This window comes from Copadichromis virginalis, linkage group LG8 (genome assembly GCF_057382275.1).
Source record: "Copadichromis virginalis isolate Kocher_CV1m ecotype Utaka linkage group LG8, C_Virginalis_male_GT1.1, whole genome shotgun sequence".
Taxonomy (NCBI): domain Eukaryota; kingdom Metazoa; phylum Chordata; class Actinopteri; order Cichliformes; family Cichlidae; genus Copadichromis; species Copadichromis virginalis.
Genome location: NC_140625.1, coordinates 3,759,104 through 3,775,925, shown reverse-complemented (window position 1 = coordinate 3,775,925; position 16,822 = coordinate 3,759,104). Strand labels below are relative to the sequence as shown.

At 42.8% G+C, this 16,822-nt stretch overlaps 1 protein-coding gene across 1 annotated transcript; it reads right to left on the bottom strand.

The window, feature by feature from the left end:
• Positions 1-2,727: 2,727 nt before the first annotated feature.
• Positions 2,728-16,568, bottom strand: LOC146702528 (unconventional myosin-XV-like). The gene is made up of 11 exons (XM_085467296.1): positions 16,496-16,568; positions 14,940-15,066; positions 11,825-11,918; positions 11,648-11,751; positions 11,476-11,539; positions 9,677-9,790; positions 9,425-9,586; positions 9,236-9,349; positions 6,306-6,364; positions 2,826-2,960; positions 2,728-2,740 (listed from the first exon to the last, which is right to left on the bottom strand). Exons 1-11 carry the CDS (start codon positions 16,566-16,568, stop codon positions 2,728-2,730), a joined length of 1,059 nt encoding a protein of 352 aa, XP_085323422.1.
• Between the last annotated feature and the right edge of the window lie 254 nt (positions 16,569-16,822).

Here is a 16,822-nt window from a genome sequence, read left to right as displayed (position 1 = left end):
ATGCGAGGAAAGCAGCTTGTCCAGACAGTGTAGCAGGAAGAGTGCTTAAAGCATGTGCAGACCAACTAGCAGAGGTTTTCACCACCATCTTCAACCTCTCACTGCTACAGTCTGTAGTACCATCCTGCTTTAAGTCAGCCACCATCGTTCCAGTGCCCAAGAAGAACACGGTGAGCTGCTTGAATGACTATCATCCAATTGCTTTAACACCAATAATCGCCAAAATTTTTTGAGAAACTTATCATGTCACACATTAAGGCTGTCATTCCTGCAGACCTCAATTCATACCAGTTTGCATACAGGGCAAACAGGTCAACAGAGGTTGACATAACAGTTCTTCACACAACCCTCACACATCTGGACAGTAGTAACAGTTATATGAGGATGCTGTTTGTGGACTTCAGATCCTCCTTCAACACAGTTCAACCCTGCAAACTGGACACTGGACTTCCTGAGTGACAGACCCCGGGACGTCAGGATGGGAGAGCACACCTCCTCCACCCTCAATCTGAACGTAGGCATCCCACAGGGGTGTGTCTTCAGTCCCCTCTTATACTCATTTTTTACCCATGACTGTTCTCCAATTCACACCAGTAGCACCATTATAGCATTTGCTGATGACACTACTATCATAGGATAGTCGAGAACAACAGTGATTCAGTCTGCAGAGAGGCGGTTCAGCACCTGGGCAACAACAATAACCTGTATCTGAACACAGCCAAGACCAAGGAGATGATAATTGACTTGAGGAGAACCAAGCGATTGGAGCACTCTACCCTCTACATCGATGAGGAAGAGGTAGAAAGGGTAGAAAGCTTCAAGTTCCTCGTGGTCTCGGCCAACCTTACCTGGTCCACCTCAAAAACAGCTAATTAACTTCCACCACTCCACCATCAATAGCCTTCTGACCTACTGCTGTACACTCTGGTTTAACTGCTCTACCATGGAGGACAAGAAAAAACTGCAGCGGTAGCTGAGGGCGGCAGAGTGGGCAATAGGCACTGCACTAACCTTCCTCAGAGACTTTTATACTGGCAGACTTCAGCGGAAAGCCGGTATCATCATCAAGGACCCCTTACACCCTGGACACTCACTTTTTTCCCTCCTTCCCTCTGGTAAATTGCTACAGGTCGATCAGGTCAACAAACAGACGCAATAAACGTTTTTACCCACAGGCTGTCAAACATGCCTAACCTCCACCCTGATTGAAGGTTAACTGAGCTGTTAACCTTTTTGGATATTTTCACTGTATTTATAAATAACATTCCCACCTATTTATAAACCGTACTTATTATAGTATAATGCAACCTCTAGTCTTTACCTCTTACTCAGTGTGCACTACCACTGATTACATTGCACCTTATATTAAACTGATCACTTGCTCCTTGGACCTGATTCTTTATATTACACCCTACAGCTTATATAACTTGTATACAACTTGTCTATATCTGTGTGTGTGTGTGTGTGTGTGTGTGTGTGTGTGTGTGTGTGTGTGTGTGTGTGTGTGTGTACGTACCTGCGGGAGGCAGGTCTGGTCATCCAGTATCCGGAGGATGCCATGTGGCTTGGAGGAGATTAGCTCCAGACAGGAGTGGAAGTGCTTAAGTGGTACATGATGCCAATGGATGTGTTCTGCACTGTACTCCTCCTGCAGGACACAGACACAGTGATACAAACTGACGTCAATTAAATGGCATGAAAACATTTATAAAAGATGCTCACCATGCTCACACATAAAAAGTTACAAATCCTGATTTTATTTTTAAAAAACATCAGGAACTAATTTCTGCTACATGGATGGCTGCCAATCCCTTGCTCCACTCTCACTGGTGAATAAGACCCCGAGATAAACCCATGCACTTGAGGCAACAACCTCTTCCAAGAGTTGAAGTTCGCATTCAACCCTTTTCTAGCTAAGAACCATGTTCTTGAACTTGAAGGTGCTCATTCCCCCTCCTCTACACTTTGGCTGCAAACCTTGTCAGAGAAAGCTGGGGGTCACCACCTGAAGAAGCCAACAGTACCACATTATCTTCTGAAATTCTTTGGGCCAACAACATGAAGAGCCTCCACCACTTGGCTATGCCTAAATATTTTGTCAATAAAAATTATGAATGTAATCAGTGACAAAGGGCAGTCCTGGCAGAGCCCAACACTCACCAAAAAAAATCCTATTTAATGCCAGCATTACAGACTATTCTCTTTCTGCAGATGTACAGGGTCCAAATAGCCTGTAATAATGGGCCAGACATCCCATACTCTTCCAGCAAACCCTATTGGACACTCCTCACCCCGGCAAATTGGTCCCAGGTGAGAGGCTAGACAAAGAGCAAATCGTACAACCCATCTATGATGTTGTAGGTAAAGCTCTTAAATTTTAAAGGCAAATCTTTTTTTTCTCCCAAAAGGTCAACTGAATTTAAATGTTACATTAAGTTGAAGCATTCAGCAAGTCTTGTGAAATATCTACCAGGGATTGGGGATTTTCTTTTTCCTTTTTTCTTTTGTAGTAATTCAATAATTTAATCAAGTTATAGCATATTATTATGATATTTCTAAATAATTTATTCAGAATACGTAGAACCCGCTTGTAATGGGTGACTCTGATGGTTGATAATTCATGGGCAGTATACAATACACTCACCTGTTCCTGAGTGATTACTGCCTTGTTGACAAAATGCTGCAGATGCTCATTGGCAAAGTTGATACACAGCTGCTCAAAGCTGTTCACTCCCAGGTTCTGCATAAGATCACAGGACCATTGTGAATTTATCTGCACAAGAATATGCTTAATTACTTGCACGTTTCCAGACCAAAGTCCAAACTGGACACTTACCTCAAATCCATAAATGTCAACTATGCCCACGGTGCTGTCCATTTCTGTGGGACTCAGCCATTCATTAATCTGCTCCACCAACCAGTCAAAAAGAACAGAATACAAGGCTTTAGCAATGGCATCTCTAGAGAGGAGAAAAGAAAGGAAAACAGAGATAAAAGTCACTTTACTGCTCTCAGATAGAATTGAAAGAAGTGGGTTTCAACCATGGATGGTATATTAAAAGAAAAACTACTTTTGAGTGAAATTATAGGAAAGATATTGTAATTTTTGAAGCTAGACCCACATCTTGATAGAGTTTAAATATATCTCTGTTCTCAGTTGCAAACATTTTGTCCAGATCTGTGCCCACATTGAAAGACCAAATTATCCTATAAACAGAAACTTAAATTAGTGATGTATAAACACCCTTGCATAAATACTAAATAGACTCAATGCGTCACTTTGCTTTACCTTGGTGATTGAAACTAAGATGGAATGCTTACGAAAATAAATAAATAAAATTAAAAAATATAAAAAGTGATTTCCCCCCCTGTTATAACATCAATTAACTCTTTGGAAAGCTGAGTTCAATTTCTCCAGCTACACCCAGGCCAGACTCCTGGAGTAGTCCAAAAGATCCTTAAAAGCCTAGACATCATGCCACGATCCAAGGAAATTCAGGAACAAACGAGAAACAAAGTAATTGAGATCTCTCCATTTAGAAAACGTTATAAAGCCATTTCTAAAGCTGTGGGACTCCAGTGAATCAGTGAGAGACACTATCCATAAATGGCAAAAACATTGAACAGTGGGTGAGTCTTCCCAGGAGTGGCTGGCCAACCAAAATTATCCCAAAACCGCAGTGACCACTCATCCAAGAGGTCACAAAAGACCCCAGAACAAACTCCAAAGAGCTGCAGGCCTCAGTTGCCTCACTTAAAGTCAGTGTTCATGACTCCACCATAAGAAAGAGACTGGGTAAAAAAATGGCCTAAGACATTTGGGAAAATACTCTGTGGACTGATGAGACAAAAGTTTAATTTTTGTGCCATTACATTGGCAGGGACCAACAGTAAAATATGGTGGTGGTAGTGTGATGGTCTGGGGCTGTTCTGCTGCTCAGAAACTGGAAGACTTGCTGTGGTAAATGGAACGATGAGTTCTGCTGTCTACCAAAGCATTCCGAAGGAGCATGTCCGGACATCTGTTCATGACCTCAAGTTGAAGTGTACTTGGGTTCTGCAGCTGGACAAGAATCTAAAACACATCAGCAAGTCCACCTTTGAATGGCTTTTGAAAAAAAAAAGAAGACTAGTCAAAGTCCTGACCTGAATCCAATTAAGATTCTGTGGCATGACCTTAAATAGGTGGTAATGTTTGAAAACCCTCCAATGTTGCTGAATTACAACAATTCTGCAATGACGAGTCTGCCAAAATTCCTCCACAGTGCTGTTCAAGACTCATTAGTTATCATAAAAACTTGATTGCAGTTGTTGCTGCTAAAGGATGCCCAACCAGTTATTATGTTTAGGAAGCAATCACTTTTTTACCATGTAGGTCATGGGATGTTCACCTATCATGACCATTGTCCCTAGTCGTTACCAGACGTACTAGTCATTTAATCCAATTGTTTTACATTTTAATTGATACCCAATGCTAGTAAATTTTCGTGTCCTAATGTTATGCAGTCATCGGCCATCAGATGCAGCATCGTTGTTGAGAAATGCATTAATTTGGTGATCTCAGCTTGATCTTTTTGTTAACACTAATATTCTTAGTTCTCTAAGTATTATTGCTAGTTAAAGAAGAAAAAAATCAGATTGCTGATACAAGTGACAGAAAGGTGTAACATGGTGGACTAGTGTTCCCTGTATTAATTCATCTCCATGTTATTGTGTGACGTTGCACTGGTTTGGGAGTGGTTGTGTGTGTCACAATTGCGGTGAGCCAATGGCTGTAATGGAGTTGGACTAATAGGCAGGTGTAACTGATTGCACTGATATGCTAGTCTACTTCAATTCAATTCAATTCAATTTTATTTATATAGCGCCAAATCACAACAAAAGTCGCCTCAAGGCGCTTCATAGATACAGAGAAAAACCCAACAATCATATGATCCCCTATGAGCAGCACTTTGGCGACAGTGGGGAGGAAAAACTCCCTTTTAACAGGAAGAAACCTCCGGCAGAACCAGGCTCAGGGAGGGGCGGCCATCTGCTGCGACCGGTTGGGGTGAGAGAAGGAAGACAGGATAAAGACATGCTGTGGAAGAGAGACAGAGGTTAATAACAGATATGATTCAATGCAGAGAGGTCTGTTAATACATAGTGAGTGAGAAAGGAAAAACTCAATGCATTATGGGAATCCCCGGCAGCCTACATCTATTGCAGCATAACTAAGGGAGGATTCAGGGTCACCTGGTCCAGCCCTAACTACATGCTTTAGAAAAAAGGAAAGTTTGAAGCCTAATCTTGAAAGTAGAGATAGTGTCTGTCTCCCGAATCCAAACTGGAAGCTTGGCCCACTTATGGCCCACACGACAAAACACTGTCGTGTTACTTTGTCTCTCTGTGCAGGTATGTGATGTGATGAAATCTAGGATGACCTGATATGTTTGGGATGGATGGTTTGTTGCACTGAGAATTGTATAGTGAAACTGGTCAAAGGAGCTTGCAAAGAAAAGCGTCTGGACTTCTTTAAGTTGCTTGAAGACGTTTCACCTCTCATCCGAGAAGCTTCTTCAGTTCTAAGGTCAAATGGTGGATCATCAGGGGGTCCTTTTGTCCCTCTGTGGGGGGATACTCCCACTAGGTTTATATCTGGGACTCTCCACCATTTGACCTTAGAACTGAAGAAGCTTCTCGGATGAGAGGTGAAACGTCTTCAAGCAACTTAAAGAAGTCCAGACGCTTTTCTTTCCAAGCTCCTTTGACTACGATGACCTGGATGACTGAGAACCTTCACAGACATATAGTGAAACTGGTGTTACTTTGTCTCTCTGTGCAGGCCAGGGCCTATTATATGCTGCAGCCTAAAGGTAGTTAAGTTATGGAGGCTGGAGTGATTACTGGCTGTCCTCTTACAGGTTGGTGGGTCTTAGAGGACAACTGCTACCCCTGCTAAAGTGATCGACGTCTGGACTGTGTGTGGTTTTTTGTACTTTGTACTCAAATGGGACACTGGACTGTTTTATCTTTTATTTTTGGATTACTAAATTAATAAATTATGCTGCTCCTCTATATCTAAAGGAGACAGTTGTCTCCTGGGTAAGGTGTTCCAACCACGCATGCCCTTCTGGGAGAACACTAGTTAGACACAGTAGATGCTGGAGAGATTATATCTATCAGATGGCCTGAAAACGCTTTGATGTTCCCCAGGTGGGCTGGAGGAGAAAGGGAAGTCTTGGAGGAAGAAAATGGATGGATGATTTTATTCTTTATTACTGAAGAATGTGATCAATCATGAAGAAATAGCTTAGTTTTCGTACCTTGATTCTATGGCACTTTCCACAGACAGGGGGCAGTAGATCCTGTCATATGTGGTCTCCTGTGGACAAAAAATTAATCAATAAAAACAAGCTAGTGATTTGTGGTTTAATTTCTCAGGGTGTTTTCCAAGAACAGAGGTTACCCAGGTAGCGGTATTTCTGCTATTAATTGTGTCACTGCCTAGCTACCACATTTTGAATATGGCCTTCATTAATTGAGATGCTATTGCTTCTGTAAAACCTGGATATTATTATCCCTGGCAACAGACAGCAGACAATAAACTGAGTCACTTGATTCCCTTTTTTCCTGGAAACTCTTTGTGGGGGAGCTGTCATTTCATGTTGTAAAGGACTTTTGTATGTATATTGGAATAATTAGGCATCATATCCATTTCTGCTTCGTCTGGACCTACCTCAATCCGCTGGAGCTCAGAGTGAGCCTCAGCTGCTGTGCCAGACCCCCGTCGAGCTGCCTGTAAGCTCCGACTCATGGCCGTGATTGCTGATTCAGCTTGACCGGATGGCTCACCGGCCTCATTCGGGGCATGGTCTGCAGTGACACTGCAGGGGAGGCAGATGCACCTACATGGCATCCACAATCACACCTCGCCGTCTTAAAGTCTATGAACTCTAACTGTTGTGGTTGTTTTTGTCAAAAGGGTGAACTGCGAGCTGAAAAGCTTCAGCTGGTGTGTAAGCAGTCGTGAATAAAATGAATGTATGGATGGGTCTGCCGTGTGTTCTTTTCAGTGGTGCTGAAACCCATTATTGGGGCACGGCAGACCCAGGATTGGGCCAGCTAGGGAAGGAGCTGGCCTAAATGGACTGGTTCTTATATAGCACTTTTCTACTCTATCTACTCACTCACTCACTCTCACTCACTCTATCTACTCACTCAAAGCGCTTTACACAACTCATTCATTCACCCAATCACACCCATTCACACAAGCACTTTTCTATGTTTTTAGCGCTGTCTAACTAACATTCATACACACATTCACACTCCAATGGATGCATTGGAGAGCAACCTGGGGTTAGTATCTTGCCCAAGGATATTTGGCATGCCGACTGGAGCAGACTAGGATCCAACCACCAACCTTCCGGTTAGTAGGTCTACCACCTGAGCTTTAGCCACCCCACTGAGGGTGGTGAGCTAGCGGCTATGCAGAGGGAGCAGGCAGCGGGAAGAACTCCAGCACCGGATTGAGCACTGGATGCAGGTGATCGAGAGTCTGGCAACTCGGATCTGGTCCTCGCCGACACCACTGCCACGGCAACTGGTGTCACTCGACTGTGGGGGAGTGGCTGAGGCCCGGACTGCTCTGGTGCCAGTGCCGGTCTGCAGGGTGAGCCCAGCTAGGGCACAGCCTACCTCCGCACCTGTACCCACTCAATGGGTGAGACCGGCTGGTGCCTGGCAGGTGGATGCACCCACTCCCACTACCTGGAGGAAGGCAGCCGAGCTGGAGGTCGGGGCATGCGAGGGAGCTGCTCAGCCGGCACCGGAGGTTGGGGACGAGGTGTGCGAGGTGTGCGAGGATCCTAAGCTGCCTGTAAGCTTTGATGTCTAAATTGCAACAGCTGTGAATAAAGATACTGAAAAGCATGCAAATGTGGACGGATCCACCGTGGTTCTGTTGTACTAATATTTAAATGTTATAATGTTATTATATTTAGTTATTATATTCTGACTGTGTAAATGAAACAGGTAAACCTCTTCGAGGGTTGGGAGAAAAGAAAGTACTGGCCAGAAGAAAGTGGTGCATCAGAACCGGTTCATGCTAGGGATTCTTCTTCCCTTGCTTAAAACTGCCTCCCAGTGGGAGATCAGTGCATCTTTGTTGTCCAGCCCAATGGGACTTGACGAAAAAGTCCTTAATGTAGCTATAGCTGTGAAGTACAGGACTGGCATATGTGGGCCCATCTTGCCTTCCAGCCAGGTGGACATGGACAATGCTAGTCAGTCCAGGAATTTTGATGCTGCTTGTGTTCCATCTACTGATGTCATGTTTCCTGAGACACTGGCTGACCAGTCCTGTCCAGTCCTGACCCATCAGGAGAGAACAAAAGTCACACTGTGTAAGAGAGCTAGATATTACTAATAATTAATGATTGAATACAAGGTGCTATATGATCACAGAGTGAAAAGATGTTAATGAAGAAATGCTCAATGCATCATGGGAAGCTTGCAGAATCCTAGGCCACTTGCAGCATAACTAAGGAAGGGTTCAGGTTCACTTGATCCAGCCCTTACTATAAGCTTTGTCTAAAAGGAAAGCTTTAAGCTTAATCTAAAGTAGAGAGGCTATCATGAAACCTTCAGGATAGGACACCTTCAGAAGTTGCAACCCTGAAACTTCTGAAGGTGTGCTGTGGAATGCTCTTTCCATGAGCATTAGATGGCCTGTTTGGGTAGGTGGTATACGTTAAAGTAACATCCACTTGGATGACAGGACCTAAGGTTTCTCATTGCCCAAAGCATTACACTGCTTCCGGCTGCTTACCTTCTTCCCATAGTAGATCCTGGTAGCAGGTGCTCCAAGGTTAAGTAACGCACATGCACACAGGCAGTTGCACTTGGGTATGCCAGTATCTTGACATTATTGCAATGTGGCTGGCTGCAATAAGGTTGTCCACTTTATCTTAAGTGAGTCATTACCTTTCTTCAGTTTTCTAATAGCCAGTCAAGTGCTAAATAATTTGATCTTGCTTCCTTTAAAGATACGCTATTGGTATCTAGTACTAGCAAAGGTACTGACAATAGATTGTGCTTCATCTTTCCAAAAATAATACTTTCTTGTTCTACTGTCCCTATATATTAAGTGTCAGAAAGAACCAATAAACACCAATAAGAACCAATGATGATGTTACAAGTTAAATTCAGAAGATGGGAGACAGAATAAATCTTATGTTGGTGTTTGGCTACTAACGGTAACTCTGTGAGTGATCACAGTCTGAAGAGCCTCAGAGGAAATCTGCAACAGTGAGCCCACCCTCCTGGCCTCGGCCTCACTGAAGAGTTGAGCCACCTCAAATGATTCACTCTGAAATGACAGGATTGGATGTATGACATTAATCTCTAATCTGTCTCTCATTCTCTCTCCTCCATGAATGCATACCTCATATGAGCTGAAGCAAATGTTGCCAAGCTGTAGGATAGAGGAGAGGATGGCCCAGACAGTGGAGACCTGCTCAGCATGGAGTCCTATGATGTCAAAGCATTGAATCAAAAGCTGAAAGTCCTGTTTGTCCTGCTTCTCCTTCAGCTCACAGGTACCACCCTTTAGGAGGACAGAGGAAAAAAGGCTAGCACATAATGATTGAAAAGATATGGAAAACTCATGAAAAACAAAGTATTCTGTGTGAAATACTTGGTTTAGGTAGTAATACGTCTCAGCTTCCTGCAGGTAGAGCTCTTGTTTGTCCCAGCCATTCATACCTGCCAGCAGTTCATAGAACACATGGTAATTCCTCTCCTCATTTGCCTACATGGAAAATGAGAAAACAACTAAGAATTAAAGTCATGACTTCTATGTGCTTACAAAAAAACCCCAACAACAACAACAACAAAAAAAAAACCCCAGAGTAAAACGCATTTTCACATGTTCACTTCATGTAAACAGGAAACACTGATGAAAGATAAATTATAATTTTAAATACTGAGTTAGTTAAATACTGAGAGCCAAGGCAAGATCAAAGGATGACAGACAAACAGGTGGGTGGCGCGATTGCCCTGCTGTCATCCTCCTTGGGCTCTGGGGAGGCATGTCCTGTGGGTCAGGGCTATATCTTCCCACACCCACTATTAGACATTTACATGGAGAAACCTTATGAACACAAGCGCACTCACACACACGAGTGTGCACACAGGTATACAAGCAGATACACACAGACGTCACTGTATCTTGGTCAGGTACTGGCTCTAAACATATATATACATATATATACATTTAATATTTATTATTTACTGTTTTGCATATGGTGGTTGTTACTGTGTTGTTTGTTGCTTATCTTTTTCAGCACATGGTGCAGCAGATTTTTAGTCTGTTTTCTCACTCTCTCAAACCGTCTTCTCCTCTATTTTTCTCTCCCTCTCCTTCTGTTAACTTTCTTCCCAATTTCTCTTTCACTTTTCTTTCTCTTTCCCATCCCCAGTCCTCTCTGTTCTGATAGTAATAACTTAAAATAATCCTAACAAAAGTCTAGTAAACTATGAAAACTATGTGGACCAGTATAGCAAAAGTGGTAACGGTCACTTGGGAAAGTAAGTCTGTTGGGCATTTTTCTTGGCCTTCAGACAGTAATTCTGATTTCTACACTGCCGGATAGGACAGGCAAAAGAAAGAAAGAAAGAAAAAACAGAAAAAAAGGAACACGCCTCCTAGGGTGGGGACTGACCAAGTAAGTTCCTGCGGGACTTCAAGACACAGACAGATAAACCAGTGATGGCCAACCAACTAGACAGTAATAGACAAGCAGAGGAAGACAGCCATAGTAATAGATGTAGCTGTACCAAGTGACAGGAAAATCAGGAAAAAGGAACACAGCTGGAGAAATACCAAGAAAAGAAAAGATATGAAGGGTGATCCCTGTGGTAATGTAAAGTTTCTAAAGACTCAAAATAAATACTGTCTAGTACATCTCATGCCCCGATATAAACTCAGGTATCTGTGCCTAAATAGACCCATTTCTTTTAAACTTCTGTAGCTTTACTCTAGATTTTCATAGTGTAGAATAAACAGCAGTGGGTGAGAACAAAGGTTGCTTTAATTCACATTTAAGCATGTTGAACAAGTGGTTTGATTAAGGATTCTTTAAGGAGATAATTTGTTTTTGTCCCATTACCCTTTAACATGAAAGTTAATTTATATAATGCTTCAAAATATCTGCAAATATAGTGCTCAGATTCAATTTGGCCAGAAAGAGAGGGGGACATACATCTTTAGGATTCCTTCTCTGGGAATCTTGGGAAATTTACTTCTGGCACTGGAGAAAATGTATTCCTTGTGTCATTAGAATTCTTTCTCTGGGCAGTCATAACAATTATTCAGATATTTAAGTCGGGATCAGAGTGGTTGACACACTGACCCATGGCTACTGTGACAGTTTCAATCTGATCAAAATTGTATCTCTTTGAAAAGTAACAACATACCTTAATTAATACTCTCACCTGAAAAACAACCCTGGACTTCTCAAGGAGATATTTGGAGAGTGAGGTCCCTACAACAATTCCTCTGCCAACCAAGAGGAGAGACAAATAAAACAGCTACAACCAGTCATCCCCAGGGCTAGTAACACCAGAAAAATGCAAATACACAAAGAGTTAAGTTGGGCAAACTCACTGAAGAATGTGGATGTGGAGGTACTTGCCAAAGCGGCTGGAGTTGCTGTTGAGGATTGTTTTGGCATTCCCAAAACTCTCTAGGATTGGAAAGACCTCCATGGGCTATTTAGGGAAGAGAAAGAAAATGGTAAGAAACAGACAAAAATAGCTGAAAGATGAACATACTTTGACCTACCTGTCGGAGGTTGTAATTTCTGCCCTTATACATCGAGCTGAGGTAGTGGACTATAAGTTTGGTAGCTTCAGTCTTCCCTGAACCACTTTGGCCACTACACAGAAAGGTTAGGACAAATTTACAGACAATTACATAATATGACAAAATCCTACTTTTGATGCTGAAGGAAAATCTGTAGACTATCAGCTGTTGGAACTATAAATGTCAGTATAAAACCTGAAAACATTCAATATCAGTCGAGATGCAGAATTGTAGCTGGAATGGAAGTGGATGACCTACTAACCATGACTCACACCACTACAGAGGCAGGTGTAGCTCAGGTGGCAGAGCAGGTCACCTACTAATCGGTGGTTTGATTCCTGGATTCTAGTCTGCATGCCAAATATCCTTGGGCAAGAGACTAATCCCAAGTTGCTATCCAGTACATCCAAAAAAATCTTAAAATAAAGGTCCTACAGGGTGGGCCATTTATATGGATACACCGTAATAACATGGGAATGGTTGGTGATATTAAAGTCCTGTTTGTGGCACATTAGTATATGTGAGGGGGCAAACTCCTCAAGATGGGTGGTGACCATGGTGGCCATTTAGAAGTCGGCCATCTTGGATACAACTTTTGTTTTTTCAATAGGAAGAGGGTCATGTGACACATCAGACTTATTGGTAATGTCACAAGAAAAACAATGGTGTGCTTGGTTTCAACGTAACTTTATTCTTTCATGAGTTATTTACAAGTTTCTCTTTGTTCACAGCCATTGACATGTCGAAGAGGTTAACACGTGAGGAGCGGATAGAAATTGTGTTGATATCTGGTGAACGCAGTAACCCTACGAGACCACCCATCTCCCATGCTACAGTTAGCAAACTGCTTGCTAAGTTTCGTGAAACTGGTTCAGTGTTGGATTTGCCAAAATGTGGACGCAAGAAAACTGTCACTAATGAAGAAACATCAGTGGCTGTCCTAGCTTCATTCAGCAAGAGCCCACAGAGTAGCACTCGCCGCATGTGACTGGAGAGTGGCATTAGTCGAACATCCCTTCGGCAGATATTAGCTACTCACAAATGGCAACCTTACAAACTCCAGCTACTGCAGCATCTCAACGAGGATGACCCAGATCGGTGCACAGAATTTGCAGAATGGCAAAACAAAAATTGGAACAGGACTATGTGTTAACAAACCTCTCTGCATTGAATCATATCTGTTATTAATCTCTGTCTCTCTTCCACAGCATGTCTTTTATCCTGTCTTCCTTCTCTCACCCCAACCGGTCGCAGCAGATGGCCCCGCCCCTCCCTGAGCCTGGTTCTGCCGGAGGTTTCTTCCTGTTAAAAGGGAGCTTTTCCTTCCCACTGTCGCCAAAGTGCTTGCTCATAGGGGGTCATATGATTGTTGGGTTTTTCTCTGTATCTATGAAGCGCCTTGAGGCGACTTTTGTTGTGATTTGGTGCTATATAAATAAAATTGAATTGAATTGAATTGAATTGACCCTCAGTTCACGCAGAAGATTTTGTTCAGTGATAAGGCAAACTTTTATGTGAATGGTGAAGTTAACAAACAAAACCACCGCTATTGGTCTGACACTAACCCACATTGGATGGATCCCTCCAAGACTGTTGGAACAACAAAAGTGATGGTTTGGTGTGGTATATGGGGTACAACAACAGTGGGTCAATTCTTCATCAATGGGAACCTCAAGGCCACTGGATATTTGAAATTGCTACATGATGATGTGTTTCCCTCTTTATGCACTGAAGCTGGCACGTTCCCTGAGTTTTTCCAGCAAGATGGTGCACCACCACATTATGGGTGCCAGGTCCGAGCATTCCTAGATGAACAGTTTCCTGGAAAGTGGATTGGTCGTCGTGGGCCAGTTGAATGGCCCCTAAGGTCTCCCGATCTGACCCCCTTAGACTTTTATCTTTGGGGTCATCTGAAGGCAATTGTCTATGGTGTGAAGGTACGAGATGTGCAGCACCTGAAACTACGGATACTGGATGCCTGTGCTGGCATTTCTCCTGCGGTGTTGCTATCAGTGTGTGAAGAGTTGGAGAAGAGGGTTGCATTGACAATCCAACACAATGGGCAGCACATTGAACACATTTTCTAAGTGGTCAGAAACTTGTAAATAACTCATGAAAGAATAAAGTTACACTGAAACCAAGCACACCGTTGTTTTTCTTGTGACATTACCAATAAGTTTGATGTGTTACATGACCCTCTACCTATTGAAAAAACAAAAGTTGTATCCAAGATGGACTTCTGTGCTAATCACAGTTTGGCCATAACGAACACCCTGTTCGAACATAAGCGTGTCCATAAGTGCACGTGGCACCAGGATGCTCTAGGCCGTAGGTCGATGATCGATTTTGTAATCGTATCACCAGACCTGCGACCATATGTTCTGGACACTCGGGTAAAGAGAGGGGCTGAGCTGTCAACTGATCACCACCTGGTGGTGAGTTGGATCAGGTGGCGGGAGAGGACGCTGGACAGACCTGGTGCACCTAAACGGGTAGTGAGGGTGTGCTGGGAACGTCTAGTAGTAGTTTTAATGACCCCAAACACACCACCAGGCTGTGTAAGGGTGGTCTGACTAAGAAGGAGAATGATGGAGTACTGTGCCAGGTGGCCTGGCCTCCACAGTAACCTGAGATGGACCGCAGAGTGAAGACAAAAGAGCCAACAAGTGCTCAGCATCTCTGGGAACTCCTTCAAGACTGTCTACCTGAGGGCACGAGTCAGAACAGGCCGTGGATGGAGTGTGAGGTGTGCCTGATAATGGTTTTTTTCCCTTGATGAGGAGAGTTGTTTGGCCAGTCCCTCAATATATGGCAGCATGACCCTAATAGTCCGCTCAGCGAACCTCACCACTCTTCTCAGCCCCTTTTTGTCTGAAGCACTGCTGTTCTTGTGCCAGAGAGAGACTGCTTGACAGCCTCTGTTGAAGCTGGTGAAAACGTCTAGACTCAGATGCGGCCTCTTCAGCCTCCTCAAAAAGCTGTTGGTTGGCTTTCTTGACCAGGGAGGAAGTGTGCTGGGATTCCCAGGAATTTCCAGTGCTGCAGGCTCTCTACTGCAGTGCTGTTGATGTAGAGTGCTGTGAACGTGGGTCACTTCTTCCTTAAGTTGATCACCTTGGCGTTATCCACATTCAGGAGCAAGTTGTTGGTACACCACTCCATGAAAAGCTCCACTGCTTCCTTATAGTAGGTCTCATTGTCGTCCTTGATGAGACCCACCACTGTTGTGTCGTATGCATACTTAATGATATGTCGTATGCATATCATTAAGTATGTTACAAATCATATTATTAAGTAATGATATGATTTGTACCAAATTTTGCACAACAGTCCTGCATCACATTGAAACAGCTTTAGTGAAATTTACAAATGATCTTCTTATGCTCTATAACAGCAGACTCATCTCTTTGGTTGTTGCTTGTTTTGCTAGACCTCAGTCCAGTGTTCAGTACTGTTGATCATAATATTTTATTACAGCGATTAGAACATGCTGTAGATATTAACCCTTTAAGACCGACCATAGAACCAAGTCCGCCAGAGCTTATATTATATTTTTACATGGTGTGATGCCATTTTTGGGAGCATTTCAAGTTGCTATACATCAATACAACAATTATAGCCCAGATTTTAATAATATGTATTCATTAAGTGCATAGTAATTACATAAATTGCAAAAACGTGCAATAAACTACAAAAAAATTGAAAATCGTTTTTGCTTTTTTAGCATATGTTTCTAGTTAGAGAAATTTAAGAGGCTTATCCCTCAAAACTGTAAATACAAAAAAGTTGCACAATATAGTTTCCTACCACAGGAAATTTATTTTGAGTATCTTCATAGTTTTATTTTTGAAATACACCAATTTTTATATGCTGCAGGAAAAACGAAAATAAATATTATACTGCAAATTTGCAAAAAAGCAGCATATGCATCAAAAGAAACTATTTCCAGCAGTGCAATATGAGTCCTAAGCATCCCAGAAACAACACAGAAAGTCATAAAGTCAAACCTAACTTTTAAAAACACCAGTATAGGCCCTGAGGCCCTGATGGTAAAAAAAAAAAACTACATTTCCGCAAAAATGACGTCACTTCCGGTTTCGGGCAGGTCATGGCGGACATGCAAAAGTTCGCGCTGAGGTCTATTCCAACGTAGGAAGTGTTATGAACAGCTGATCAGATATGCAAAGCATGTTTCTGGAATATTATGTTTTTGTTGCTGAAAGTGCTTTTTATGCAGTTTTTGCAAAGCTATATGTGGAAGTAAACCGTGACCTAGGACAAGCTGATGGCATAAGGTACAACTCCTCCGGTTTCATATGCAAAAAAAAATTATTGCGCTAGCTTACGTGGTTGCAGAGCTACCGGGATTTAAAAATAGTTACGCAAAACAGAGCGTGCCCGCTCCGATCGGCTTTAAAGGGTTAAAGGTACTGCCCTGCAGTGGTTTGAGTCATATCTATCAAATATACTCTAATTTGTTCATGTAAATGGAGAGTCCTCTTCACACATTAAGGTTAATTATGGAGTTCCAGAGGGTTAGAACACATAGCATACATTTTCCTCCTTTGGTCAGCTTATTATCCCAGCGTGGTATCTGATAGCGGATTCTTCATGGTTCCCATTTGCCCGTGGGGTTCCAGCTCCCAGTACCTGGGATTCCCAAGTATGTGTAGCTGTCCTCAATGTCTGCAATGTTACCCTCTGGTAGTGGAATCCGCTCCATTCTTACTACCTCCCCTCTCTTTGTTACCATCTGACTACACTTCTGAAGTCAGAATGACTTTCCAAAATCATTTCTGTAGACCATAGTGGTGTGGTTCAGTGAGTTTATGTCTAGTTCACTCCTGGCATACAGGTTTATGTTATCCATGTCAAGGAGGTGGCTAACGATTGCTCCATTCCATAGTTGCTATCTGTAGCCAGTCTTATTTACGATGTTGGTCCCTTCTGGCGATCCTTGGGGATGAAGCCTGTCAG

Bases quoted from the DNA above. Each gene is read 5' to 3' on its own strand.
- LOC146702528 (XM_085467296.1), bottom strand. From the start codon at position 16,568: ATGGAGCGGATTCCACTACCAGAGGGTAACATTGCAGACATTGAGGAC. The intron at 11,919-14,939 runs GTGACCCACGTT...CTTTCTGTGTAG, and splicing joins GTGATCAACTTAAGGAAGAA to TGGCCAAAGTGGTTCAGGGA. The intron at 11,752-11,824 runs GTAGGTCAAAGT...TTCCCTAAATAG, and splicing joins GAAATTACAACCTCCGACAG to CCCATGGAGGTCTTTCCAAT.